The sequence below is a fragment of the Podarcis filfolensis genome, assembly GCF_964270895.1.
Source record: "Podarcis filfolensis genome assembly, chromosome: 5".
Lineage (NCBI taxonomy): Eukaryota > Metazoa > Chordata > Lepidosauria > Squamata > Lacertidae > Podarcis > Podarcis filfolensis.
Window position 1 is genome coordinate 6549831 of NC_139608.1, and position 27154 is coordinate 6576984.

Below are 27154 nucleotides of genomic sequence, written 5' to 3' on the forward strand. Positions count from 1 at the left end.
CTAGTGTCGCCATGGAAGATACCAGGTCCAGAGCCTATGAGGAGGGAGTGGCATCAGCATGGATGTTGAAGTCCCCCAATACCAATAGGTTAGGGAACTCCATGGCCCAGCCGGCCACTGCCTCCAGCAGGCCTGACAGGTTGGCTGCTGGTGCGCTAGGTGGCCGGTACACCAGCCAGACAGCCAAGCTCTCCTCGGAGCCCCACACTAAGGCAACACATTCAATGCCGGGGATCGATGGCGATGGTAGAGCCCTGAAAGAACAATCTTCCCGGATTAATAATGCCACACACACCCCGGCCCACAGTCCGCGACTGGTGGAGGACGAAGAAACCCGGGGGCACCATCTCTCGTAAGGTAACTGTTTCCCCTTCGTGCACCCAGGTCTCCGATACACAAGCCAGGTCGACCCCCTGCGAGGTAAAGAAGTCTCGCAGGGTGGCGGTCTTGTTGCCTATAGACCTGGCATTGCACAGCACCAGTGACGGAGGTGAGTAATCCTTGCTCACCCTACCCTCGTCCCTCGGGATGGGGCGCAGATTGGAAGGGGTACGAGCATATCCGTATCTCGATCCCCTTCGCCTATAACATCTGGCCCCACCGCCATACCTCCCTCGCCCCTCCACGGTAGCAATCCCAAGCCTCATACTAGCCTCCAATAGATGGCAATTGATGTTATTCTTTCCCAGCCTAGTTATTCTGTTTATAGTATCAACAACTCAATAACTCTAATTAGTTGAGTAGAACAAACCAGCTAAACATCAGCTACCTCTCTGATTGTATGAAACTATTATATTCTTTGTCAGCCTACTATTATAATATTAATCAAACCAATTAATTAAATTAAAAAATAAACCCTAAAACATTCCACAGCTAAACAGAACTACCATATAGCGTACATTAAGGGAAGAAAAAACACCTAAATAGCAGGAGAACAAAAATCAAACATCTAACAGTAAGCAAGCAAAACTTAAATATTATCATGGAACAATGAACTATAAAAAACTAAAACAAATGGCAAAGGAAGGGGGGAGGGGCGAAAGGAAAGAAAAGAAAAGAAAAAAGGTTCTTGTAGCAGACGAAGTTCTTGTAGCATCACGCGCCAGCTCGAGTCTACTCGAATGATCTCTGAATGATCTCTGAATCTGCCAACCTGAACAACCAGGCGACCTCAGGGGATGGGCAAAGGAAGGCGGGGCAGGCTCAGTAAATGCCCTGTTTGATGTCAATGCCATGCCCGATGGTCTCAGGGGGCCCTCCTCTTGCTGTTGCGCTAGCACTTGTAGTGGCAGAGAAAGTGTTCCTCTTGGCATCAGCTGGTGTTCTCAGGGCCACAGGATGATACCTCTCCTCTGCTACAACCAGCTGCCAGCCCTGTGGCTTAAGAGTCTCTGGCGTCTTGAGGGTGGAACCCCCCTCTCTGGCTTCCCTAGGTGCCTTTCAATTGAGTCATCTGCAGAGTAATATATCTTGACCCTGGCTCCATGCCGAGCACTCAACCAGTCTGTCTCAGTCCAGGAGCACCGCTGGCATGCAGGACAGCCGGACCCACAACTGGGAAGACAGAGCAGGCACACAGCACAGTTGGGCCCACAAGCCAAGAGGGCAGAGGCAAGCACAAGCGGAACACTCCTGCAACACAGCTTCACCTCCCTTAGCTCATTTAAAACGCCGAGTCAAAGCCTGAGTCAGAGTCAGTTCGGAAAAAGTTCAGAAGATTAATTAAATTGTTTAGAGTTATGAGTCCTTGAAATAGGCTGGGCAGCGGCTGTTAAGCTGTTCAACTTCGTTAGATCTAATTTACAGCGCCAACTTCACAAGTTGTCTGATATAAAACCCCAGGTTGCCAAACTTTTGATAAGAAGAGGGTTAAAAGATTAAAAAGAAGTTAAAAGGAGTAGGAGGCCCCAACTTCTAATTGATGTCTCTTCATCTCTTCATCTGTGGCTTCCTTCCACTCCTCCAACATCACAACACCGCCATTTGGCTGTTTCAGTCCTCTAGTCACCTTTTGTGAAGGACTTCTTCATGACACCATCTGTTGCCTCCAGCTCCACCATTTCATCCTTCTGTTCTGGCCATATTGTTCAGCCATATTGTTTTCCAAAGTCTCTTTGTCCTCTTCAATTCCACTTTCCATTTCATTCTTCTGTTTTCTTAGCTTTTGGGTGGTTGCTTCTGTACCCATCTCTGCTGTTTCTCCTTGTTAAAATGTTATATATACAAACACACATACACATACAAACACACCAATTGCTCAGTGTTCCTCCATCCCTCCATTATTCCTAAAGCCACAGTTATCTCAGTTTTCCACCATCTCCATTTTACTCAAACTTCTGCCATTGAAGGAAAGGCTAGTGGAAGTCAGGGGAACGTCTGTTTCAAACTTCTCCCCCTTCCATTCCTTAACTGTGATAAAGGATGTGAAGACTTCAAATATTGCATAGTGCCTCCACACAACCTATTTCACTCCTGATACCTTGTGTGGTCCGCGTTCCGGGTTCCGGGTTCAATGTCGTGATTTAGAAGAGATATTTTATTAACAAGCACACATGTACAGTATCCATCAAAGAAACTTAACATTCTTCAACTGGAGAAGCTGATAGCCTTGCTCTTAGGAGTCTACTCATCTTAAAGATACAATAACATAGCATGGGGGGTGTTAGAAGGGGGCTGCAGAAGAGGGAGAGAGGAGGAGGTGTGGGAATGTGTGTGTAAGGGAGATTTGAGAAAAGGAAGGGGAGGGGGAGGAGAAAAGGGAGCAAGAGTAAGAATGGGGATGCAAAGGAAGTTGTCAAAAAGGAGGGAGTAAGGAGGCATTAGGAGAGGGATGAAGATGAAAGCTGGGGCATGAAAAGGACCTAAAGAAGAGGAGGAGATGGGGTGAAGGGGAAAACAGATGCAAAGCAGAGCTGCAGAAAATAAGAGAGAATTGGCTTCAGAAATGGAGCTGCGAAGGTGAAAAGAGACCTCAGTAGCTGCATAGGATGAGATGGGAAGAGAAGGGGAAATGCTAGGGGGTTCATGTGTCAGGAGTGGCCAAGGGGTCGCTAAGTGGAGGAAGCAGGGGGTGCAGCCCCTAATATTTTCCTATTTTCTTATGTGTTGCAATGGGGAACTGCACAGAGTTTATAAGGCTGGGGATGTGCTATAACCCCTATTATAGCCTCTTGATTGAGCTCTTTGACTCCTTCTGGTAGCTGGAAGCTGAATGCCCTCAGCAGGCTGGTCAGGAAGATGAAGATTTCGATCTTTGCCAGCTGCATTCCCAAACAAATGCGAGCCCCTGAGGATGGGACAAGAAGAAGGCAGCAATAATTTACTTTCCCATGTTCATTGCTTTGTAGCTATAAGCATTCTGCATAACACTTTGGCAAAATAGACACAGTTAGGATAGGGAAAACATCAAGGCTGCTGTCAGTTTTCTAGCCTGGTCAGTGCTAACCTTCCTTTCTTCTTGTTATACTTATGTAGTCTGATTGGTCCTAGAACAATAGGATTCAGAATGCAGCAGTCTGATTGGTCCTAGAACAATGCAGCAGTATGATTGGTTGGCAGGAACCACCCAATCATGCTCCAGATAGAAGTGAATCCACAACCTGGTTGGCTTACAGTAGAATTCCGGAATTAGCCAATCATGTGCAGCCCATTGTGTAAATAATGTATATAAAGCAGATACTTTGAGGGGACTTTCATTCATTCCTCCTCACCACTATGAGCTGAATAAAGAGCATGAAATCACTTTGCGACTCTGAGTATATTTCAGGTGGCAAATGTAGGGAGGTGCAGATGGAGACCACATAAGTGTATGTGCATGTGTGGGTCCCAAGCCACCAACCTAGAGATCCCCTTAACTTGCCAGTGCTTTGCCCCATTCTGCTGACCAGCAGTGCCCACTCCCTCCTGTGCTGCTGATGATGTCATTTCCTGGAAGCAGACCAGTAAGCACATCTACAGATCACAACGTAGCTTGGTCTTCTGTGTTTACCTGCACCAAATGGGAGATATTCTTCTCTGTTCACGAATTGTCCATCCTTGTCCAAAAAATGATTTGGGTTGAACTTTGCAGGTGTCTCCCATCGTGTTGGATCAAGAAGAACAGAGCGCAGATCGGGAACAATAACAGTCCCCTGCAAATAAGAAACAAGTGACTTGGAATGCATTCACATCAATACTTTTTTTTTATTGTCCCACACTATCCCAAGACTAATCATTGCAGAGACTGATCTGAATTATTATTATTATTATTATTATTATTATTATTATTATTATTATTATTATTTTGGTGAGTGGCTTTGTATTCATCACTGTAAAAACTTTCTATAAAGGCAGGAACACAAGAGGAATTTCCCCCACCTCTTTTAAAATGATAGCTCACAAGCAGGCTGAGACCTCTGGCCACTACATGCTTCTCCCCTGCCACAATTGCCCCATGGAATGGCACTTGCTGATGGTGAAACATGTCTGCAGATGGAGCTCCTGCTCTTGCCCTTCAGATTTTTGACTAGACAGGAAGTTCCTGTACGGCTGGCTGCATCTCTCAATATGAAACCTTCTGCTGCTCTTGGGCTACAGGAGTGCAGCTATATCACACTGTTATACCTTGGGAATGAGAAAACCACACAGCTTGAAATCCTTTGCACATTGCCTAGGGAACCCAAAAAAACCGACAAGTTTAAAGCGCTGAATCTCATGAATCACAGCATTAGTGTAGGGCAGTTTCTTCTTGTCTTGATAGCAGATTGAGTGAGCAGAACCTATGACATCTTCTATTTCCTTGTGCATTTTATCTGAAGAGAATGATGGAAACAGAAGTTTTATTGTGAATACTGCATTTTATTTCAGATGGACATTTAATTCCCTTGAACATATTCCATAAATCTCTGTGAATGAGTCCCAGTTTCTTGTATTTTTAGGTCACCTGGTCCTCCAAAGAGCTTGTCTGTGTACATGGTTCTTCCCCACTCTAGATCCCAGGTGTGAAAAGGCTGAAAGTGAAGCTCATCGCAGTTGTTTCTGGTTACCAGAGCTGGCTGGATTTGCTGAAGGGCTGGGATCAAAGGCTGTCATATATTCATTCTCCACCCCCAGCCCTCAATATTTCCTACTTAGTTTCACTAATACTCATTTCCTCGTCTGATCTTTGGCTAGCATCACTCATATAAAGATAAAGGTAAAGGACCCCTAGACGGTTAAGTCCAATCAAAGGAGACTATGGGGTGCTTCGCTCATCTCGCTTTCAGGCCTAGGGAGCTGGTGTTTATCCACAGACAGCATTCGGGGTCATGTGGCCAGCATGACTAAACCACTTCTGGCACAACTGGACACCATGATGAGTGCCAGAGCACACAGAAATACTGATTACCTTCCCACCGCAGCACTACCTGTTTACTTACACTGGCATGCTTTCGAACTGCTACGTTGGCAGAAGTTGGGACAGAGCAATAGGAGCTCACCTGTCTTATGGATTTGAACTGCCAACCTTCTAATCAGCAATCCTTAGAGGCTCACGGCTTTAGACCACAGTGCCACCCGCATCCCTCATGTAATGGAGCACGGAGAGGCAGGAATGAGGCTCAGTCACTTATCTCACAGCAGTGGCATTCTTGTACATTTGCTGCATAAAGAAACTGCTAGCAGATTTGCAAAACAAAACAGGTTGTGGAATGGAATCAAACTGGAGGGGGGAATGCATTGATTCCTGCATTGCAGGGGGTTGTATTAGAAGACCCTTAGGGTCCCTTCCAACCCTACTATTGTAGGCTTCCTTATGAAACCTTTAAAGAACTATGCTCCACCCTAGTGGTCAAGAGAAGCCCTGGCTCTCCTCTCTCACCTTGGATATCTGGATGACTTGCCAGGAGGAGAAGTGCCCATTTCAGAGAACACGTAGTTGTGTCCGACCCTCCTACAAAGAGGTCAAAAATGCACTGGGCCAAGTTTTCTTCATCATAGGTGGACTCTGGGTCATTCCTGCTCTGCTGTTGAAAATGGGGAAAGTGACATGTCATTTACATGCATTACATTCTGTCCTTCAGCACTTTATCTTCCTTCCCCCACTTATTACCATACCAGGGTGGCCACACATACTTCATGAGAGGTGGGGTGTCCTCTTATAGTGCCTAAGGTGAAATGGGAAGCTGCTGCCACCCCCCCTTACTGTTGCTGCCCTCACTCGCTGGATCATCACCTTTTCGTGGTGAGTGGGCTTGCACATTCCTATGACCCTTGTGAGTGAAGCCATTGGGAATCTCGTACTCCCAGCTGGGTCACCCAAGGCAGTAAGGTCAAAGGGGAGGAGCTAGACAAAGAATGACCCAAGAAGTCATCAACGGCAAAACAGGTGGGTGATAACAAGCGGTATGTTACAACGGCTGTAAAGGTGGATGAAAGCTGCAGCAGATAAGAATTAATTTACCGGTTGCCATGACAACTCATGCCATCAGAACAGAGCCTTACTGTGAAGACTGTTCATTGGTCAGTGTGCACTGATCTACAGACATAAAACAAATTCACGTACAGGCATCTTCCAAAAAACTCATCCGTTTTCTCAGTCCACATTTGAATGTCAGATAAACATCAAGCTATAAAATGCTCCAAAGGAAGACCCCATAATACACTTAAGTTTCCACTCCTTTGCACTCACATTTCCTAGACATTTCTATATTTGCTTATGGATGGATATCAACCCACTTGAGCAACTAAATTGACTATGAGAAATATTTGGAGGGAACTCAATGCGATTTTCAACTGAGATTCAGAAAAAAAGATACAGTGGTGCCTTGGTTTTCGAACAGCTTAGTTCCCAAACAACTTGGAACTTGAATGCTGCAAACCTGGAAGTCAATGTTTCGGTTTACGAACTTTGCTTCGGAAGCTGAATGTGCTCCTGAGCTTCCATTTTCACTGTTGTGCTGCGAATTTGTGCCCCCCCCAATTGTAATCAAAGCCTTCCATTTCCAATTGAAGTGTCATGAGGTGATATTTGGAGCTTATATTTGGTCCTTTTGTTTTTGCTATTTTTTTGCATTTTTGTTTGTGTGGCTTTTTCATTTTTGTGACTGTAGCTTGTTCTTCATTTTATGATTGATTGATTGATTGATTGTGTGACTACAGAAATTGATAAAAACCCACCATCCAAACAATGACTATCATCAGTGCAGGTAAGAAAGAATTTTAATTTTAATTTTTATCATCCACAATACTGTTTTATTTATTTTATAGTACAGTACAGTGATTACTGCTTTCATTTTATGGATCAGTGGCCTCATTAGATAGAAAAAATCTCGTTAAATTGCTGTTTTAGGGGTTGTTTATAAAAGTCTGGAATGGATTCGTTTTCCATTACTTTCTATGGGAAAGCATGCCTCAGTTTTGGAACACTTTGATTTTGGAACAGACTTCTGGAACGGATTAAGTTTGAGAACCAAGGTACCACTGTACTGGTTTCCAGGCAAGGGATTAGTATTCACATATAACAGGGAATATAATGATTCCTTGAATGAGCTGCCTACAGTTTTGAAGCAGATACTCATTTGCATTCACATTTGTACATGAAAATATCTATCCTTTCCTAGCTATTTTAGTAGATGCCTATGGAAGGATGTCAACTCACTTTAGCAATTAAAATGACTATGAGGGAATTGGGGGGGGGGGCAGAGAGAGATATTGGTGTCCTGGCAAGAGATTAGTATTCACTTATATTTATTTATTTATTTTTTATTAAAGATTTCAACATAACAATTAATCAAAAACATATCATCCTCATTCCCCCCCTATTTTCCCCTCCCCGAAAAGAAAACCAGCCCTCCCACCCCCACCCCCCCCAGACTTCCCTCAGCTCCTCTCTCTGTTCACTCATAACATGGAATATAATGACTCCTGGGATGAGCAGCATTCGGTTTCAAGCAGATACTTACTTTCTCCATCTGAAGTAGATAGAAATCAATGAAATCCTGTGGATCATGCAGAGACTGATTCTCCTTATGCTTCTCTATCTCCTCCTTTGCAAATGAACGCACCATCTCTGTGCAGGACAGGGCCTTCTTGTGGGGTCCTGGGAGATGTTTCATGAGCCATGGGAGAATTTCATAAAGCTAAAGGAAAGATAGCAGAAATGCTGCCATTACCATGAGGAAGCTTGTTCAAACCATTTGTGCTTTGGAATTGCACTTATAAAACATGATCTGCATTATTCTTCAGGGCTAGCATATTAGTTTGAGTCTCACTAAGAAGAAGGAAGGTGTCTATAGCTTCTCTGGAATCCCACAATGATTGGATTCTGTGAATTATCCCTAGCTGAAAATGTGAAAGAAAAGTATGGCTCAAAATATTTTTCCAGCTCCCCGGCGTAATTTCAAAACTGGGCACAATCACGGGACCCCTCCTGGAACAAGTTAGCGCCCGTTTGTGGTAGGTGGAGGTGGGTGGAGAATAGCGATGGGGGGAAATTCAAGTACGGTAAGTTTCATGAGTACTTTTTTTTTTTTACAGATTAGGAATGGATGTAGAAATGTGGAGAACTGAACTTAAATTTGAGGAAAGGGTTTAGCTGATCATCCAGAAGGGGGCTGCTTTCCTCAGCAATAGCGATAGTGCTTGAGTTGCTGGTCTCTCTTTCATTAAAAAAAAATTCCAGCCAAGTGGTGGCTGCAGGGGCCTCACCATGGACGCCATCATGATTGCCACTGCTAGGTGGGTGTAGAGTAGACACATTTAGTTTTCTATGATGGCAACAAAACTATGTAATTCCCTTCTTGAGAAGATTATTTTGTTCACCTCTGTTCCCTTTGGTGGGCTCTAGATGACCTGTTCTGAAGGTCATTTTTCCATTTTTGTCCCATCTTCCCTCTAAAGAGTCTCCTGTGGTGGACAAAGTCTTCTTTTGTTGTTTTTTTATGGGGGGTTTTGGTGTGTTTTTTATCTCAATGATAATCATGAGCAATGGATCAGGCTGTGAGATAGTAAGTGGCCCTTATCTCAGATCAATTTAACCTGATCTCACTTCTCCAACCCTCTATCAGAATATTGATTTGTGGTATTAAAGCCCTTGGGAGGTATTAAAGCCCTTTGGCAGGAATGGAAATGACTACTCACAGCATAACCAAAGCTACATATAAATTGTAGGATAAATTCTATGGCTTCTATCAGCTTCTGGAACCGTTCATCGTCAAGAGCAAACCGGTGCCCAAAAGCCACAGCACATATCACGTTGGAGACTGAAGTAGCGATGGGCATGGAGGGGTCAAGTGGCTGCCCTGCAAAATAAAGTTATACTAATGTTAGCTCAGCTGGTCCAGTTCATACTGAGAGTGGGATTTCATGGTGGCCAAGAGAAACCGCTGGAATCTCCATTAGGAACCAAGAAAAGCATATCACATTCCTTTCTAAAATGGACAGAGGTAGACTTCCGGTTTGGAATCGCAAGCAGCAGGAAGCGCGGAGAAGCCGCTGAGAGCTTTTCCGAGCTTCACGGGGGCTTGGGGGCAACGCAAAGGCACTGCGACCCCCAAAATCTCAAGGGGGACACCCTTGAGGGATAAGCAATCCAGCAGCGTTGGAGTGGTTCCGATGTTTTTTCGGGTTTTTTTTTTTAAGGACTCGAGAACGACGGGACTGAGAAATGCGAATGGTAAGCTCTGCGGACCCCGTGTTGCGATGCCTCTAGCTCCTACTGGAAAAGCAACAAACCTCCGTAACTTTAAGAGCAGAACCCTTAGTGTTTTTGGAGTAATTTTGCGCTAAAATTTTTGATTATACACTAAGTGAGATCTGGATGTAAAAGGATTCAACTGAGGAACCCGACCCGTTTTTCGGAGTGAAAATGGCGCAGGATACATAGTTGTAAGAGTGGAGAAAGGAGGTGGCTATTCACCCGCTGTAGAAACAGAAAAGTGAAAGTCCTCAGCAATCTTTAAGCGAGGCGAAGGAAACTAAGTAACATAAAAGTAACGAAAAAGACCTTTAGAGACTTTGTATCTTTTTGGGGGGGGAGACACTAAAAACAAGAGAATGAACTGAACAGAGTGGTTACAAAGAGACAAATACTCTGAAGCCTTAAACTCCAATACGGAAGCACAAGGGGGAAGGAGGGGAGAAGAGAAAGGACGAAATAAAACAAAGGCTTTAAAGCAAAATAATAACTTCCACTCATTGCCCTTTTTGTCTTAAATACTGAACTCTGTATAGTACAGCTTGGGCAATTGATTAAGCAAGAGTGTAAATTTTTGTTTCCCTTTTCTTAAACTTTAACTCTGGATACTAACCCCCTCCTCCCCCCTCAAAGAACTTGGATTTTTGATTTCTTTTTTACTTCTTTTCTCTGAGTTGTTGGGAATTCTTCATGAACTGAGCTCACAGGGATATAGACAAATTTTTATTTGAACACCTACTTCCTCCTTTTGACTGATTGGATTAAAATTTGAATACCCCGGACTCTTAAAGGTTTGGAGATTTGGATCTTTCTGGAACTGAACTATACTTGAACTGAGTCAGAGAGGGGTGTACTTAAGATTAAAGGTAAAGGTAAAGGTACCCCTGCCCGTACGGGCCAGTCTTGCCAGACTCTAGGGTTGTGCGCTCATCTCACTATATAGGCCGGGAGCCAGAGCTGTCCGCAGACACTTCCGGGTCACGTGGCCAGCGTGACAAGCTGCATCTGGCGAGCCAGCGCAGCACACGGAACGCCGTTTACCTTCCCGCTGGTAAGCGGTCCCTATTTATCTACTTGCACCCAGGGGTGCTTTCAAACTGCTAGGTTGGCAGGCGCTGGGACCGAACGACGGGAGTGCACCCCGCCACAGGGATTCAAACCGCCGACCATGCGATCGGCAAGTCCTAGGCGCTGAGGTTTTACCCACAGCGCCACCCGCGTCCCTGGGGGATATATTCCTCCTCATCTGATGGACTGCATTTGATTTTTGGATTTTTGGACCTCTGGATCTTCTTTAATTACAGCCCAATATTGGATTAAGCCAGCAAGTGGCTGAAGAGCATAGAACTTAGAAGTTAAGTAAATAACTCTCTCCCCCTCTTTTTCCTATTTGTGGAGGCCTAACTGTGTGGAGCCCATCAGACTGTATATTAGAGATTGTGTTTATTTCTTATTTTTTATCTATCCATATTTTTTCTCTCTACGAACTGCTTTGATGCTCTTTGCCCTCTCTTTGGCCTCAGAGATTTATCTATTTAGACCAATCTTTAAATACTGACGCACTCTCCTGGCGAAATATTGGAATCGGACTAAGCTGACCAAGTGGCTGAAGTTCAAATAGAAGAAAGAACAGGGAGCCTCTATATAAAACAAAAATCAGATATACGTTAAATTTATGTTGCTGTTTTTATTGTTTGTTTGTTGTTGTTGTTGTTGTTGTTGTTGTTGTTGTTGTTGTTGTTTTTTGCTCTTTCCTTCATTATAAAGGCTTCCCTGTAAGATTAATATGTTATCAACGGTCTTCTTATAAGGCCTTTATCTCTACATAATTAACAATCTCCTAATAAGTTTATTATTGAATTAATTTGGTTTAACTTGTATTAATTGTGAAGTTATGTTGGATCCTATCCAAATTTGGAGTTTATAGACTGTAAGTTTACCAACTGGGTCTTTAATTTGGGAAATTAACTGATATCTGGGATCTTAGAATTGGAGTTGGAAATTTTATAAGTTAATTTTGTATGAATAACATCTTAGTGTATTTGTAGGAACCTAAAGGGACTGAGAATAATTTGATTTATTACACTTACAGAATCATTCTATACGTATCCTTTTTGACTCTAAATGGTTAAAATTTGCAATTTGAGTGTTTAAGAAAGTGCCTTTGAACATACTGTTTGATAATTAATTAGAATTGGTTTAGACTGTGCGCCCTCTAGGGGAGAGAACAAATATTGCAAGAGATTTAATTAAAAAACTGGAGAAGGAGAAAATGTCTGGGGAAAACGGAAAAAAGATAGAAGGAACACCATCGGATAGGAAAACATCCTGACAAGAAGAAATTAAGGACCTAGATATTCTATGGTTAAAAATAAAGGAGGAATTCAAACAGAGTGAAATACATATGGAGAAAAAACTAGGAAAGATGCATGAGTTGATAGATAAGAAAATAGAGGGAGCAGTAGGAGAACTGTCAAGTAAAATTAAAGACTTGACAGTTCGGTCAAAGACTATGGAAGAAACAAATAAAAAAATACAAAAAGAAATGAAAGAACAAAGAAAGGAGACAGATAGGATAAAGGATGAGATAGGAGAACTGAATAGAAATCAAGATCAAGTTTTGGACAATTTAGCGATGATTGAAATGAAACAAAAACAGTTAAATTTGAAATTTAGAGGAGTAGGAGAAGAAATAAATGAAAATATTAAAGAAAAAATGACTAAAGAATTAGCGAAATGGTTAGAACTGAAAGAAGAAGAGGTTGCATATACGATGGAAAACGCTTTTAGAATAAAAACAAGGACCAAACAAGTAAAATCAAAAAAGTCGCAGGAGACTGCCTAGTTATATTCAATTCGATAGAGATGAAAAATATGATATTAAGAATAAGCTATCAAAAGAAATTAATAATTGATGGCAGACCAATCATCATCTTTAAAGAGATACCAACCAGACTCCTGCGCAAAAGGGAAGGTTATAAACAGCTGGCAAGTGTTCTAAAAAAGAATGGCATACAATACAGATGGGAGTTCCCTGAAGGGATTTCCTTTTTTTACAAAGATAAAAGATTTAGGATTACTGAGACCCAAGAAGTGAAGAAATTTTTGCGTAGATATGAGAAAGACCTTGGAAAAGTAGAAGAGAGATATGAAGGAAGAAATGGAGATCCAGAGGAGAGAAGAAGGAAAAAAGAGGAAGGAAAAGAACAAGAAGATAAAGGAAGGGAAGAAGGAGTAGACGAAGAAGAAGAGGAAGAGGTAGCAGTGGAAGAGGAAGAAGAAGAAGAGGAAGAGAATATAGAAAACAAAACCACTCGAATTTAAATTATTAGTTGTCTGTAAATTGGAAAGTAGTCATAATAATGAATTTGAAAGTTTTGTCGTGGAATGTGAACGGTTTGAATGAAAAAACCAAAAGGAATAAAATTGTGAATGTTCGGAAAGGAAAGAATCTTGATTTAATTTGCATACAGGAGACACACGTGACTAAAAAGCATAAACATATTTTGATACACAAAAAGCTGGGGGTCGAGTTTATAAACTCTATTGCGGAAAAGAAAAGAGGGGTAGCGATATACGTCAAAGAAAAATGGGAACCCAAAGTGATCTGTAAAGATGATGAAGGAAGGATTTTGGGGGTACAAATTAACTTCCAGGGTGAAAAACTTAATGTGATAAACATATATGCCCCGAATCTGAATAAACCGGAATTTTTTAGGAAACTGGAACAAATTTTACTGGAGTTAGAGTGTAACAAGATGATATTAGTGGGAGAATTCAATGGAGTGCCGAAACCAGAAATAGACAGACAATCAGAAAAGAAAAAACGTAACCAAGGGAAACTGCCAAGATCCTTTAATAATTTGGAGGAAAACTTAGATTTAATAGACATCTGGAGATACAAACACCCAATAGAGAAGCAATTCACTTTCTTTTCAGAGCCACATAAGAGCTGGGGCAGAAGTGATCAAATCTGGGTCTCAAGGGAACTTACATTAAGAACTATAAAGTGTGAAATCCAACCTAGAACCCTCTCTGATCATAACCCGATAGTTTTCGAAATAAAAGGCATATCACAGGGCGGGTTCAGATGGAGAATGAATGAATATCTATTGGAGAGTGAAGATGTTGTTGAAAAAGCCAAAGCCACCTTAAAAGATTATTTCAGCCTGAATCTTAATAAAGAAACAAGTATGGACATAGTCTGGGACGCCAGTAAGGCGGTTTTAAGAGGGTTTTTTATTCAGCAAAACAGCTATAAGAGGAAAGTAAGAGAACAAAAGAAAGAGGAAATTCTTAGCCAGCTAAGAGAATGTGAGAAAAAATTAACAACAAATCCGAAAGATGAACAAAACATACAAATAATAAAAATGTTACAAACACAGTATTCAATGTTAACAAGTCAAGAAATTGAATGGAAAATTAAATTAATGAAACAAAAATATTTCGAGTCAGCTAACAAAACAGGTAAACTATTAGCTTGGCAATTGCGAAGAAGGCAAAAACAAAACGTGATAAACAAGATAAAAATAGAGGAGCAATTGATAGAAGACCCAAAAGAAATAAAGGAAAATTTCCTCAAGTTCTATGAGAAGTTGTACAAAAAAGAAGATGAAGAAACAACCCGAATAGAAAAATATCTAGAAGATTACTGCGGGAAGACCATAACAGAGGAAGAAAGAATTCAATTAAATAACCCCATAAAAGCAGAAGAGATCCAAGAAGCGATAAGGAAGATGAAACCAGGGAAAGCCCCAGGACCGGACGGATTATCAGCCAAATATTATAAAGTATTAGAAAACCAACTAACGCCAGTGCTATGTGACATCATGAACAACATATTAAGAGGAGGAAGGGCACCAGAGACATGGAAAGAGGCTCACATTACGATGATCCCTAAACCAGACATGGATAAATTAAATATTATAAACTACAGACCCATATCACTATTAAATAACGATTACAAAATCTTCGCGGAGGTGATGGCAAGTAGACTTAAAAAATGTCTAGCAAATCTAATACATAAAGATCAAGCAGGATTCCTTCCAAATAGGTTACTTAAAAATAATGTAAGGCATACCATAAACATCATTGAATATTTGGAATGTAAGAATGAAGTACCTGCGGCGCTGATTTTCATCGATGCCAAAAAGGCATTCGACAATGTTTCATGGCAGTTCCTACTAAAAAGTATGGAGAAAGCAGGGCTAGAGGGCGAGTTTATGGAAGGAAGAAAGGCAATCTATTCGAATCAATCTGCTAAACTGATTATAAACAACAATCTAACAAATTCATTTAAAATTGAAAAAGGAACAAGACAGGGATGCCCTCTATCCCCGCTTTTATTCATTATGGTACTAGAGGTAATCACGAATAAAATAAGAGTAACACCAGAGATTCGAGGGATCAAAATACGAACGAAAGAATATAAACTAAAAGCGTATGCAGATGATTTGATGTTATCCTTAGAAAATCCGCAAAAAAGTGTTAGTAAGGCCTTGGAGATGTTAGAAGAATTTGGCAAGCTATCCGGTTTCAAATTAAATAAATTAAAGACAAAAATGCTGACTAAAAATTTGGGAAAAGATGAAAGAGAAAAATTGGAGATACAGAATGGAATTAAGGTGGCAAAAAAATAAAGTATCTGGGAATTTGGCTAACTACAAAAAACATAAATTTAATTCAGGATAATTATCTTACAACATGGAAGGAGATTAAAAAAGATCTAGATACGTGGAACAGAGTGAAACTTTCGTGGACGGGAAGGATGGCGGCAATAAAAATGAACATACTCCCAAGAATGTTATTTTTGTTTCAAAATATCCCAGTGATTAGAGGCTCCAAAATGTTTACAGATTGGCAAAAAACTCTTTCAAAATTTATATGGCAAGGGAAAAGACCGAGAATTAGATTTAAACTTCATACAGATCAGAAAGAAAGAGGGGGATTCTCAGTACCTAATCTGAAATTATATTTCGAGGCCTCCTGCCTCTGTTGGATCAAAGATTGGATTAATTTGGAAAACACTGACCTGCTAGACCTAGAAGGCTTCAACAATAGATTCGGTTGGCATGCCTATTTGTGGCTAAATAAAGAAAAGGTACACAAAGGTTTTTCAAACCATATTATTAGAGGGCCACTATATGAAGTTTGGGAGAAAAATAAAAAAACTTTTAGAATGGAAAACACCCTGGTGGTTATCGCCAATCGACATTTTAACTACCAAAAAAGCAAATATGGAAGGAGAAAGATTGACCTATGAAGACCTACTGATAAGATCAGAAAGCGGATGGAAGATGAGAACATATGAGGAGTTGAAAGACAAATTAACAGGCTGGCTGCAATTCCATCAAATAAATGCAGCATGGAAGGAAGATAAAAAAAGTATGGATGAACGAGAAAAAATCTAAATTTCAGATAGAAATAATTGAAGGTAAATCCAAGTTATTATCCAAAATGTATAACATATTATTAGAATGGGACACCAAAGATGAAGAAATAAAGGAGGTCATGACAAAATGGGCAATGGATTTGGGATACAATCTAGAATATGATAAGTGGTTGAAATTATGGACTAGTGGAATGAAATTCACGGCATGTGTCACACTCCGGGAAAATTTGGAAAAGATGATGTATAGGTGGTACATCACACCGGCAAAATTAGGGAAAATGTATAGAACAGGAAATAAGGCCTGCTGGAAGTGTAAAATCAAAGAAGGCAATTTCTACCATATGTGGTGGACATGCGAAGAAATGAAGAAATTTTGGGAACTTATTTATAATGAGTTAAAAAAAATATTTAAATACACTTTCCCCAAAAGACCAGAGGCCTTCCTACTAGGAATAATTGGGGATGAAATTAAAAAAGAAGATAAGACATTATTCCAGTATGCTACAGTTGCAGCTAGAATATTAATTGCACAAAATTTGAAAAGTCCAAACACCCCAGCGATTAGAGATTGGCAAATAAAATTATTTGAATTTGTTGAATTAGCAAAAATGACACAAAAAATCAGAAACCAAAAAAATACAAAGTTTATTAGTGACTGGAATAAATTTATGGTATACATTGAAGGGAATTATAGAAACTTAAAAACTATAGCAGGTTTGATATAGATCTTACGATGTGTAAACCATTAACAATTATCAGCTGCAGGAAAAAGAAAGTATTTTTATTAAGAAGCCTGAAATCGGGAGGGATGGAGGTCAATAGGTGTGTAGAGGAAAGATTTAAATATTTAAAGATATAAAGATTTAAGTGTGAAGACAAAGAACTGTAACGGAAACTGATGTTATTTTTATGTTATGTTTGGATATCCCTTTTGAAATTGTTGATTTGTTTTCTCTTTTGGTTATCTAAGTGAAATTCAATAAAAAGAAATGGGGAAAAAAATGGACAAAGGTAGGACACAAATATATCTCCAAATGCCAGCTCAGCACCATCACTTAGCATCACATACCCTTTGAACGTGCAAAAGCCTCCACGAGCTGATGGGCCTCCTCTGCTATTTGGTGCTCCATGCCTTTCTTTTCCCGCCACAGCTTCTGCAGAGTGACTACAACAAAGCGTCTCTGTTGCCTCCAGGTGTGACCATTTGCTAATGCAATACCTATGGAAAATCAGTGAGAAATAACAACAATCATACCTCGGGTTAAAGTCGCTTCGGGTTAAATCTTAAATCTTTTCAGGTTGCCTCCCACGGCGACCCGGAAGTAACGGAACAGGTTACTTCAGGGTTTTGCTGCTCACACATGCACAGACGCTCAGAATGACGTCACAGGCATGCTCACATTACAGTATCAGCAAAAAGTGAGATTTCTTGACAGCTCTACCGTTTTGATTTTTGAAGAGAAAACTGGTATCTGATACAGTGTGATGTCGACAAGTTTAGATCTTTCCATGGAAGGCCATCACGATCAAATTTCACTTCTATCTATCAAGCTTCTGGTGATGCTATTGGGAAAAGAATGGAAGTGGTGGAAATGGAAGGAGGTTTTTTCTTTCTCTCTTGCTAAATTAGGATGGAAAATCACTGCCTACAGGAAATGGGATCACAAGATATAAAACTGGGTGTAAAATAATGAATATACAACAAGTAAATAACTATGGGTTATTTTTTAATATTGTACAGTGGTACCTCAGGTTACATACACTTCAGGTTACATACGCTTCAGGTTACAGACTCCGCTAACCCAAAAATAGTGCTTCAGGTTAAGAACTTTGCTTCAGGATGAGAACAGAAATCGGGCTCTGGCAGCGCAGCAGCAGCAGGAGGCCCCATTAGCTAAAGTGGTGCTTCAGGTTACGAACAGTTTCAGGTTAAGTACGGACCTCCGGAATGAATTAAATACTTAACCTGAGGTACCACTGTATATGACTACAGTGCAGAGATTCCTGTTTAAATAGAAATGAAGAATTTGTTTTTTATAAAAAAAAACATGGAGGAACGGTTGGAATTTTTGGGGAGAGAAAGTCACCATACTGGAATGGAGGAGGACTATTGGGTGCACACTTGAAGGTGATAGCCGGCTGGTGAAAGACCCTGTGTGAGAGGCAGAGAAGGAAAGATCTCCCAGGGTGGGGGACTGGGGGAAGAAAGGGAAGCACCCAGGTGAGAGCTGGGAGGCTCCACTCCCTTCTATGTGAGACAAGAGTTAAGATCTACCTTTGAGACAGGGCTTGGCGTTTCTTTCTCTCTTTTACTTTTTTTGTTTGTTTGCTTAGTTAGTGTTTCTGAAAAGTTTCAATAAAAAGTATGGAAAACCAAACAAACCCAATTCAGCCAATTTTTCGACACTGTTTTTAAGGATATAATGTGTGGTGTCAACCAGTTACTACTTCTACTGGTCCAGCTAGACAGGTTTGGGTTTTTTAACTGAGGGTGAATTCTGCACCATATTTTTGACAAGACGTAATGCATCAATGGTGGATATATTCTGCTTTGTTAATTCTTCTGCAACGCTGCCTGAACACTACTGCATTATTTCTGTCTGGGGAAAGTATATTGCAACAAAAGTGGGACAAAAATAAGTTTGTGCATTTGTAGTTTTCAGCAGAAAGTTAAAGGATGTGACAGAATGGAAATGAAACTGTATGATCACCTCAAAATCTTTGCAGGCATAAATAGTATTGACAATGGAGTTGGATATAACCACCTTGAAAGTATTATGAGCACAAATCATTATGAATGTGCAATTAAAAAACGTTTTCTGGAGGAGCCCTTAGCACCAGTAATAAACTGCGGAGTTAGTGATAGGAATTATTGGGCAGGCCAGCCCCACAGTAGCTCACATTGTGTCTTTCAGAGTGAATGTCCCTGTTCTTTGGAACTGCATTCAGAATATGACTCTGCACTTTCCCCCAAAAAAGGAAGACATTTTCCCCCCAACAAGCTTTCCCAGTCATGTACAAAGGTCACTTCAATAGGTGTATACCTTTTATTGTTTTAACCCATATTTAGTTGTTGTTGGTTTTTGTACTGTTTTAAAACCTTTTATAATAAATAATAATAATAATAATAATAATAATAATAATAATAATAATAATATTTTTTTTATTTATACCCCACCCTTCCCAGTTCAGAAAACTGGGCTCAGGGCGCTTAACAACAAATTTAAAACACTTAATTGATGCAACAAAAAACAGCATAAAATACAGTATAAAACGTGAATAACAAGAAATTCAGAATTCAAAAATCAATTTAGGGGGGAAATCCAGCCAATAAACATTAGATGATCACCAGGGCTAGCTGGCTAAATTAGTCCTATTTGGGCCAGAGAGGAGACCAGGGGAGAATTAGCTGTGGGATCCCAGAGCGGGTAGTCTTCATAAAAAGAGGAGGGGAGGGGAGGAATGGGAATAAAAGACCAGGCTAAATTCAAATTGAAAGCCAGGCAGAATAGCTCTGTCTTACAGGCATTCTTAAGGAAATCAGCCCTGAGTGCTCACTGGAAGGACAGATCGTGAAGCTGAGGCTCCAATACTTTGGCCACCTTATGAGAACAGAAGACTCCCTGGAAAAGACCCTGATGTTGGGAAAATGGAGGGCACAAGGAGAAGGGGACGACAGAGGACGAGATGGTTGGACAGTGTTCTTGAAGCTACCAGCATGAGTTTGACCAAACTGCGGGAGGCAGTGGAAGACAGGAGTGCCTGGCGTGCTCTGGTCCATGGGGTCACGAAGAGTCGGACACGACTAAACGACTAAACAACAACTACAACACAGGCCCTGCGGAAGGAAGTTAAATCCTGCAGGGCCCTGGTCTCATGGGACAGAGCATTCCACCAGGTCGGAGCCATCACTGAGAAGGCCCTGGTCCTGTTAGAGGATAATCTGACTTACTTAGGACCCGGGACTTCTAAACTATGATTATTCATAGTTTAAACTGTTTTTATATCTCTGTAAGTTGCCTTGAGATATACATGCAAGAAGCAATTCATAATGTATAATGATGATAGTAACTATGTGATTGCAAAGTTCACATGTTATATTTGCCACATGAGTCCATGCCCAAAACATGTTGGAAGAGCTTGTTGAGAGAAGCAGTGTGTTGTGTTTCTTAGAGATGTCATAATCAATCAAATCTTCACATGTGCTGAAGCCAGGTTTTCAAGGACCCAAACAAATGTGTCATTTGATAGCATGAGAACTAGCCACTCTGAATGACCTCAGCCCCTAGGTGTTGGCTCCTAGGTAATGCATTTCCGGCTGTGTTGCAGCAGTAATAGAGAACCTTTGTTCTGTTTTTCTGGACAGCCCTTTAAAAGTTTCATCTTCAGAAAATACCAGTAGAAATTCTTATTCTTCACTACTTACCCTTTCCTTTTATCAGAGTCCTAAGGAAAGGAGTCTCTGGTCGCTCGTCTAATTCTTCAGAGTGGTCAATGAGCGCTTCTTTCACTGCTTGGAATCCAGACACTACTACAATGGGTAGATGTCCTATCCATAGGGTGAAAATATTTCCATGTTGCTTTCCCAGCTACCATTTGGGTCAAAAGAGAAGAGAGGAATGATGTGTTCAAAAAATGCAGTTGGATATTTCAACTTAATACGAGAACGTCATCCTCCCTCACCTCTGCAGTTTCTCACTATGTGCAGTTCTCTTGCTATCATCCTTTCCCCTCCTCCTCCTCCCCCTCCCCTTCCTTCCTTCCTTCCTTCCTTCCTTCCTTCCTCCCTCCCTTCCATAATTCCAACCCATTTGTTTTACTCCCTCCTACCCATGTTGCCTCTGCCTAGGATCAGAGCAGCAGAGACACTTCATAGTAACCAGCCCTCCTGCGACAGACAAGAAGATGCACAAACAGAAGTACTGTTTTGGGGGGACAGGAGGCGGGCAGGTGTGGAACATTCCCTGGTCCTGAATGGGGTAACTGTGCCCCTGAAGGACCAGGTGCGCAGCCTGGGAGTCATTTTGGACTCACAGCTGTCCATGGAGGCACAGGTCAAATCTGTATCCAGGGCAGCTGTTTACCAGCTCCATCTGGTACATAGGCTGAGACCCTATCTGCCTGCAGACTGTCTCGCCAGAGTGGTACATGTTCTGGTTATCTCCCACTTGGACTACTGCAATGCGCTCTACGTGGGGCTACCTTTGAAGGTGACCCGGAAACTACAACTAATCCAGAATGTGGCAGCTAGACTGGTGACTGGGAGCGGCCGCCGAGACCATATAATACTGGTCTTGAAAGACCTACATTAGCTCCCAGTACGTTTCCGAGCACAATTCAAAGTGTTGGTGCTGACCTTTAAAGCCCTAAACGGCCTCGGTCCAGTATATCTGAAGGAGCGTCTCCTCCCCCATCGTTCTGCCCGGACACTGAGGTACAGCTCCGAGGACCTTCTGGCGGTTCCCTCACTGTGAGAGGCCAAGTTACAGGGAACCAGGCAGAGGGCCTTCTCGGTAGTGGCGCCCGCCCTGTGGAACGCCCTCCCATCAGATGTCAAAGCGATAAACATCTACCTGACATTCAGAAGACATCTGAAGGCAGCCCTGTTCAGGGAAGTTTTTAATATGTGACATTTTAGTGTATCTTTCATCTTTGTTGGAAGCCGCTCAGAGTGGCTGGGGAAACCCAGCCAGATGGGCGGGGTACAAATAAATTATTATTATTATTATTATTATTATTATTATTATTATTATTATTATAAATCTTTGCCAGAAAATGATCTTGCCACAATCTTTGTATGTGCAGGGATGTGGAACCTGTAGCCCACCAGATGCTTTTGAACTAGCACTCCCACCATCCCTGACTATTGGCCATGGTGGTTGGGGCAGATGGGCATTGTAGTCCAAAATATCTGGAGGGTACCAGGTTGGCATAGGCTGGGTTAGAGCCCTGGGTCAGGTTTCAGACCCACGTTGGGTCACAGCAGGAGCATCACCACCATGCAAATATATGGCAAGGAATTCAGATGATACATGTCTGGGCTAGAGAATATTACCAATTCCAATGTTTTAAAAGTTAATATGTTCATATCCGATGGTTGAGTAATTTTGTATTTTTTGAAGAGTTTTTGCTGAAAAAAGGCTCATAATTGTATTTAAGAAACAAACAAATAAACTAAACTATGGTCTGACAAAGCGTTAATGCTTGCGGAGGAGGCAATGGAAAGGTGCCTGTTCTGTTTGTCTCTTGTCTTCTCTGGTTACACGTGAGCTGCTGTTGAGAAAGGCTGATGTGCTCCTGCTTCTTTGCAATTGAACTTGTTCCCCTTCTGTCTGTTGGAAGGGGAGAAGTACACAGCATTCTAGGCCAGGGATGTCCAACAGGTAGATCGTGATCTACTAGAAGTTTGCGGTGTGTCTGTGGTAGATCTTGGGGGCCCCCCGAACCCTCCGCAAAGCTCAAGAACTTTGGCTCCCTAAAAAAGCTCAACAAATTTGGTAGATCACCACCAGTTTTTTTTATAGTGGGAGTAGATCTCAGTCTCTTGAAAGTTGGGCATACGTGTTCTAGGCCATGTTGCATCATGCAATAGAACAAAAGGAGGACAAGATCAAGAGCATACTGTAATAAGCTGTTTTATTAATTCAGCTTTTTGTGTTACACAATGTGTTTTGGAGATAAGTGTCCTTCAACAAGCAGCTATGGAACGACACACATTAAAACTAGTATAAAGGGGCAAGATTCTGATTAATACTGAAAAGCACAAAACCATACAAAGTAGGATAATGGCAGCATCGGTAGCTATGTGAAATCAGGGGAAAACACAAGGCAACATAAAACGTTGTATTTTCTATGGGTCAACTTGTAAGTGGTAGCAAGACTTCATTTCCAAGTGAAATTAGTTTCACGGCTTTCTAAATGACTCTCTGAAGCAGATTTCACAGCCCTGCCCTTGTAATCTTGGAGAGAGTATTACCTGGAGATTAGCACTTACTGTAAGCTTGCCATACATCTGGAAAATTCCTGACATGTCCTGACAGGAATCGGCAAAATGTCAGGGAACACACAGATGTATGGCAACCCAATGGAAAAAGCTCAACAATTTCCTAAAAAATGGCAACCCTAGTTTACCGTAGAGATCCTTTAAGAAGATTTTGGTATTTTAGTTTATAATTTGTTTTTTATAAGTGCTTCTGGTTTGAGTGAAAAAGATTGAATAGGGCATGGAGGTTAGTACCTGTTGAGAGGCTGCTGTGAATGAATGCTGTGGTCTGTCTTTTTTCTGTAATAATATTTTATTCTTTTTTCATATAGAAAGTTACATTTCTTAACCTTGGTAACCTCAAGGTAAGATTACTTGCAATGTGTTATACATAGGGCTGCCTCTGAAGACAGTTCGGAAACTTCAGCTAGTGCAGAATTCAGCGGCCAGGTTGCTCACCGGAACAAGAGCATATTACATCGCTCCTGGTCCGGCTGCACCAGCTACCAATTAGTTTCTGAACCCAATTCAAAGTGCTGGTTTTGACCTAGAAAGCCTTAAATGGCTCAGAACCACAATACTTCAAGGACCGCCTCTTTCGATATGATCTTACCCAGACCCTGAAATCATCTTCTGAGGCCCTTCCTTGTGTTCCTCCTCCATAAGAGGTCCAGAGGGTGGCAACACAAGAATGGACCTGCTCTGCAGTGACTCCCCATCTGTGGAATTCTCTCGCCAGGGAAGTTCACCTGGCAAAATCTTCCTTTTTAACTAGGCCTTTGGTTGATTTCATTGACATCCTATGCCCTTTTAAAACCTGATTTTTTTCTGTGGGCGCGTCTTATTGGGTGGTTAATAATAATAATAATAATAATAATAATAATAATAATAATGTTCCAATTAACAAAACAATTGGAATATAGAAATTTTCCATATAGAAAGTTACATTTGTTACTCAACAATTATACAGTGGTACCTCGGGTTACACACACTTCAGGTTACATACGCTTCAGGTTACAGACTCTGCTAACCTAGAAATAGTACCTCGGGTTAAGAACTTTGCTTCAGGATGAGAACAGAAATCATGCTCTGGCGGCGTTGCAGCAGCAAGAGGCCCCATTAGCTAAAGTGGTGCTTCAGGTTAAGAACAGTTTCAGGGTAAGAACGGACAGGTTAAGAGGCTAATGATGGGAGTAAATTAGCCTCCCGAGTTTTCCCAGGGGATGGGAAAATGCTGCCTCGTCCGCAGTTGCCAATAAATCACCCCCGAGTTCGAAAGAAGGGTGGGGTGGGGGCACTGGACGGAAAGTCCTCGAGTGAGTTTTTGGATCTCCTGGACGCTACTTCTGATTGTGATCCTAGTTGCATTGCTCAAGATAAATAATTGGAGAAGAGTAAATGCACATGTTTCGAGCGAAGGAAAGGGTGTACTGATTGCTAATTAAATCGACCACTGAGAAGCTGAGTGACGGGTTGGACTGAACAGAAGACTACATCAAAGAATCACAACTATGTTGGTATGTTGAAACGGATCGGAAAGGGGGGGAAAACTTTTCACTTTTTCAATATGATTTACCTAACAATCCCTCCCCAAGAAGAACCGCCACATGACTGATAGCAAGTGAGATGGGAAAATAAACTGTGGAAATAAAATTATCAACTAAAGGCTCTGTTTTGCGGAAGATCTGAAAAGGTAACAAAAGGCTTTTGGATGACGCAGTTCTAATTGGGAACCACCATTATGAGACTGACTTTGTTGCAAGATTTAAAGTCAAAGGGGGAAGGAGCCACTGTTCTGTTATCATATCTGAATTCTACATTTGATTTGGCAAGAACTCCCCTGGAAAGGCTGATTTATGGAGCAACTGGTCTGGGAAAGTTAATGTGCAGACGCTTAGACTGTATTTTATGGGAACTGCTGAAATGGCGCCTGCCATTTGAATAAGACTTTTGGATCAGCGTGAAAATCCACACAGGACTATAATAATGTTTGCTTCAACTCGCTTGTGGAGATAACTCAGAGGTTATTAAGAAGAAAAATGATAACAGCAAGAAGATTGGAAGACGGGATTTGTAAAGGATAACAACAAAGAGATGGAAAGATGGGACTTGTGAACATCAAAGCAGCAGAAATATGAGATGATTGGACCCTTTCTGAACTCGAAGCATGGGTACCCCCCAAAAAAATTTAAAATTCGGCTAAATATTTGGAGTTTATTATGTATTGGTATAATTTGGAATTAATGTGATATGATTGGTTTGTTAACTGGAAATTTAATAAAAATTATTTTTTTAAAAAAAAGAAGAACGGACCTCTGGAACAAATTAAGTACTTAACCCAAGGTACCACTATATTCCAATTCAACAAAACAAGTGATTTCCCACTCACCCAATATCAATGTTTATAACTCGAATTACATACTATTGCATTTTAAAGTTCCATCTTATCTAATTTGATCCTCTCTAACATGTTTCTTAATATATTCTGCTGTTTTCTTACAGTTTAAACCCCGCTGTGGTCGTTGCATATGGGAAATAACTTTTTATATAGACCGGAAAGGTTTTCTAATCTTCTTTAAAAGATTCTAAATTTGTATCTTTTATCAATTTTTGCCATCTCTGCATATTCCAAGATTTTTATAAAGCATTCTTCCTTTGAAGGTGTTCTCTCCTCCTTCCTCAGTTTAACAGTATACAATAAATATTTTTGATCTGTAGGTTTTAATGCGTATTTTCAACTTTTATATGGTTTTGTGCTTTTCAATATTAATAATAATACTATTTACATTATTACTATTATTTGTATTGCTTACAGCTTCTGACAACGGAGGCTTATGGCATTTACCATTTTAACCCATGCCATTGTTGAAGCTGAAATATCACAATTGTTGGGGGAAATAGATAAAACAATTGCTGGCATCAGACTGAGTTATTACTAAGCAATAAGTACCTGGATGAGAGTATTTTCATCAATCTTGAATCCAAACCTCCATATGGCTCCAATGAGAGGAAGCTGGAGAAGTCCTGGAGGATAATGCCTGTGTGACCAGAGCTGTTTCAGGTAGTGCAGAATCAGAACAGCCACCAGCAGAGCAATCAAAAGTGCCCATACCTCCATCCTTCTCTTGCTGTCTCTTTCTCCTTAATTTTTTCTAGGTTGCCTGGTCAGGTTCAACTCTCTTTCTCTAAGGAGTTTTTGCTTTCATCAAAGACATCAGCAGTACTCTCTGTTTTTATATGCTCGGTTATTAAAAACAAATAAGCAACAATGGGTGCGACACCATTTGTAAGTAGCCTTGGAATGTGATACAATCAAACACTAGTGCAATCACACAGATGTGATGAAGTGTGCTTTATATCAGGCACATTGAACTCCCAAGAGATTGTGATCTACTTCCAGTACCCCGAAAGTCATCTGGTATTTAATATGGGTATCTTTCCCTCTTGTGGAATTGCTACTCCTTGTAACCTGTGCCTTGGGAAGGTACCAATCTGATGTAGGCGTCAAAGCCTTCAGAAAGAACTCTGAGTTCAAGCTCTTATTAATCCAGCAATGAGGGCCAGGATAGTAAATGCATTACAATTGCAAAAGCCAACAAACTTCTACCTGCAGTTGAATCGAACCACAGTGCAGTACAATTGCTACTTCCACAGAGCACTTGTGTAGGGAAATGGTTGCTTATGCATAAGCACATGGGCGAAAGTTTATTACAGGGTTCAAGCAAGAGACGTTGCTTGGAGCATGAACAGCGCGTGGACAGTTCATGCGATCTCAATGATTGGTCCACGTAGCATAGCCTGATGGTGGTGTGATGCCCATGTATGGTATTGTCTTTATCTGCCGACTGATACAATGTTGTATGTTTTTTACTGTTCTTAATAAATGTTGAGCTGCAGCAGCTCCTGAGGCTGTTGTTGGCTGTTAGGCTCTCTAAAACCATCTTGGCGTGAGACTGATTATTGCTGATGACGAGCGGGCTCTCGTCGTTTGGTGCCCCGTGTGTTTGATTCCGGACTTCGTGACGCTGCGAACCTCTCAGCACTCACCTCGCCCAGCAAGGGCTTCAGGCGCCTCTCATCCTCTGTGGATCCCGGTGAGTGCTCGCCTTCTTTTTTTCCGCTTCTCTCG

The 27154-nt window shown here is 41.2% G+C and overlaps 1 protein-coding gene across 1 annotated transcript; it reads right to left on the minus strand.

The window, feature by feature from the left end:
* Window positions 1–2518: 2518 nt before the first annotated feature.
* Window positions 2519–26336, minus strand: LOC310762212 (cytochrome P450 2J2-like). Its single transcript, XM_083612906.1, has 9 exons — window positions 25976–26336; window positions 20470–20632; window positions 17113–17262; window positions 9097–9257; window positions 7920–8096; window positions 5837–5978; window positions 4603–4790; window positions 3989–4130; window positions 2519–3286 (listed from the first exon to the last, which is right to left on the minus strand). Exons 1-9 carry the CDS (start codon window positions 26141–26143, stop codon window positions 3099–3101), a joined length of 1479 nt encoding a protein of 492 aa, XP_083469032.1. The 5' UTR covers window positions 26144–26336; the 3' UTR covers window positions 2519–3098.
* Window positions 26337–27154: the final 818 nt, after the last annotated feature.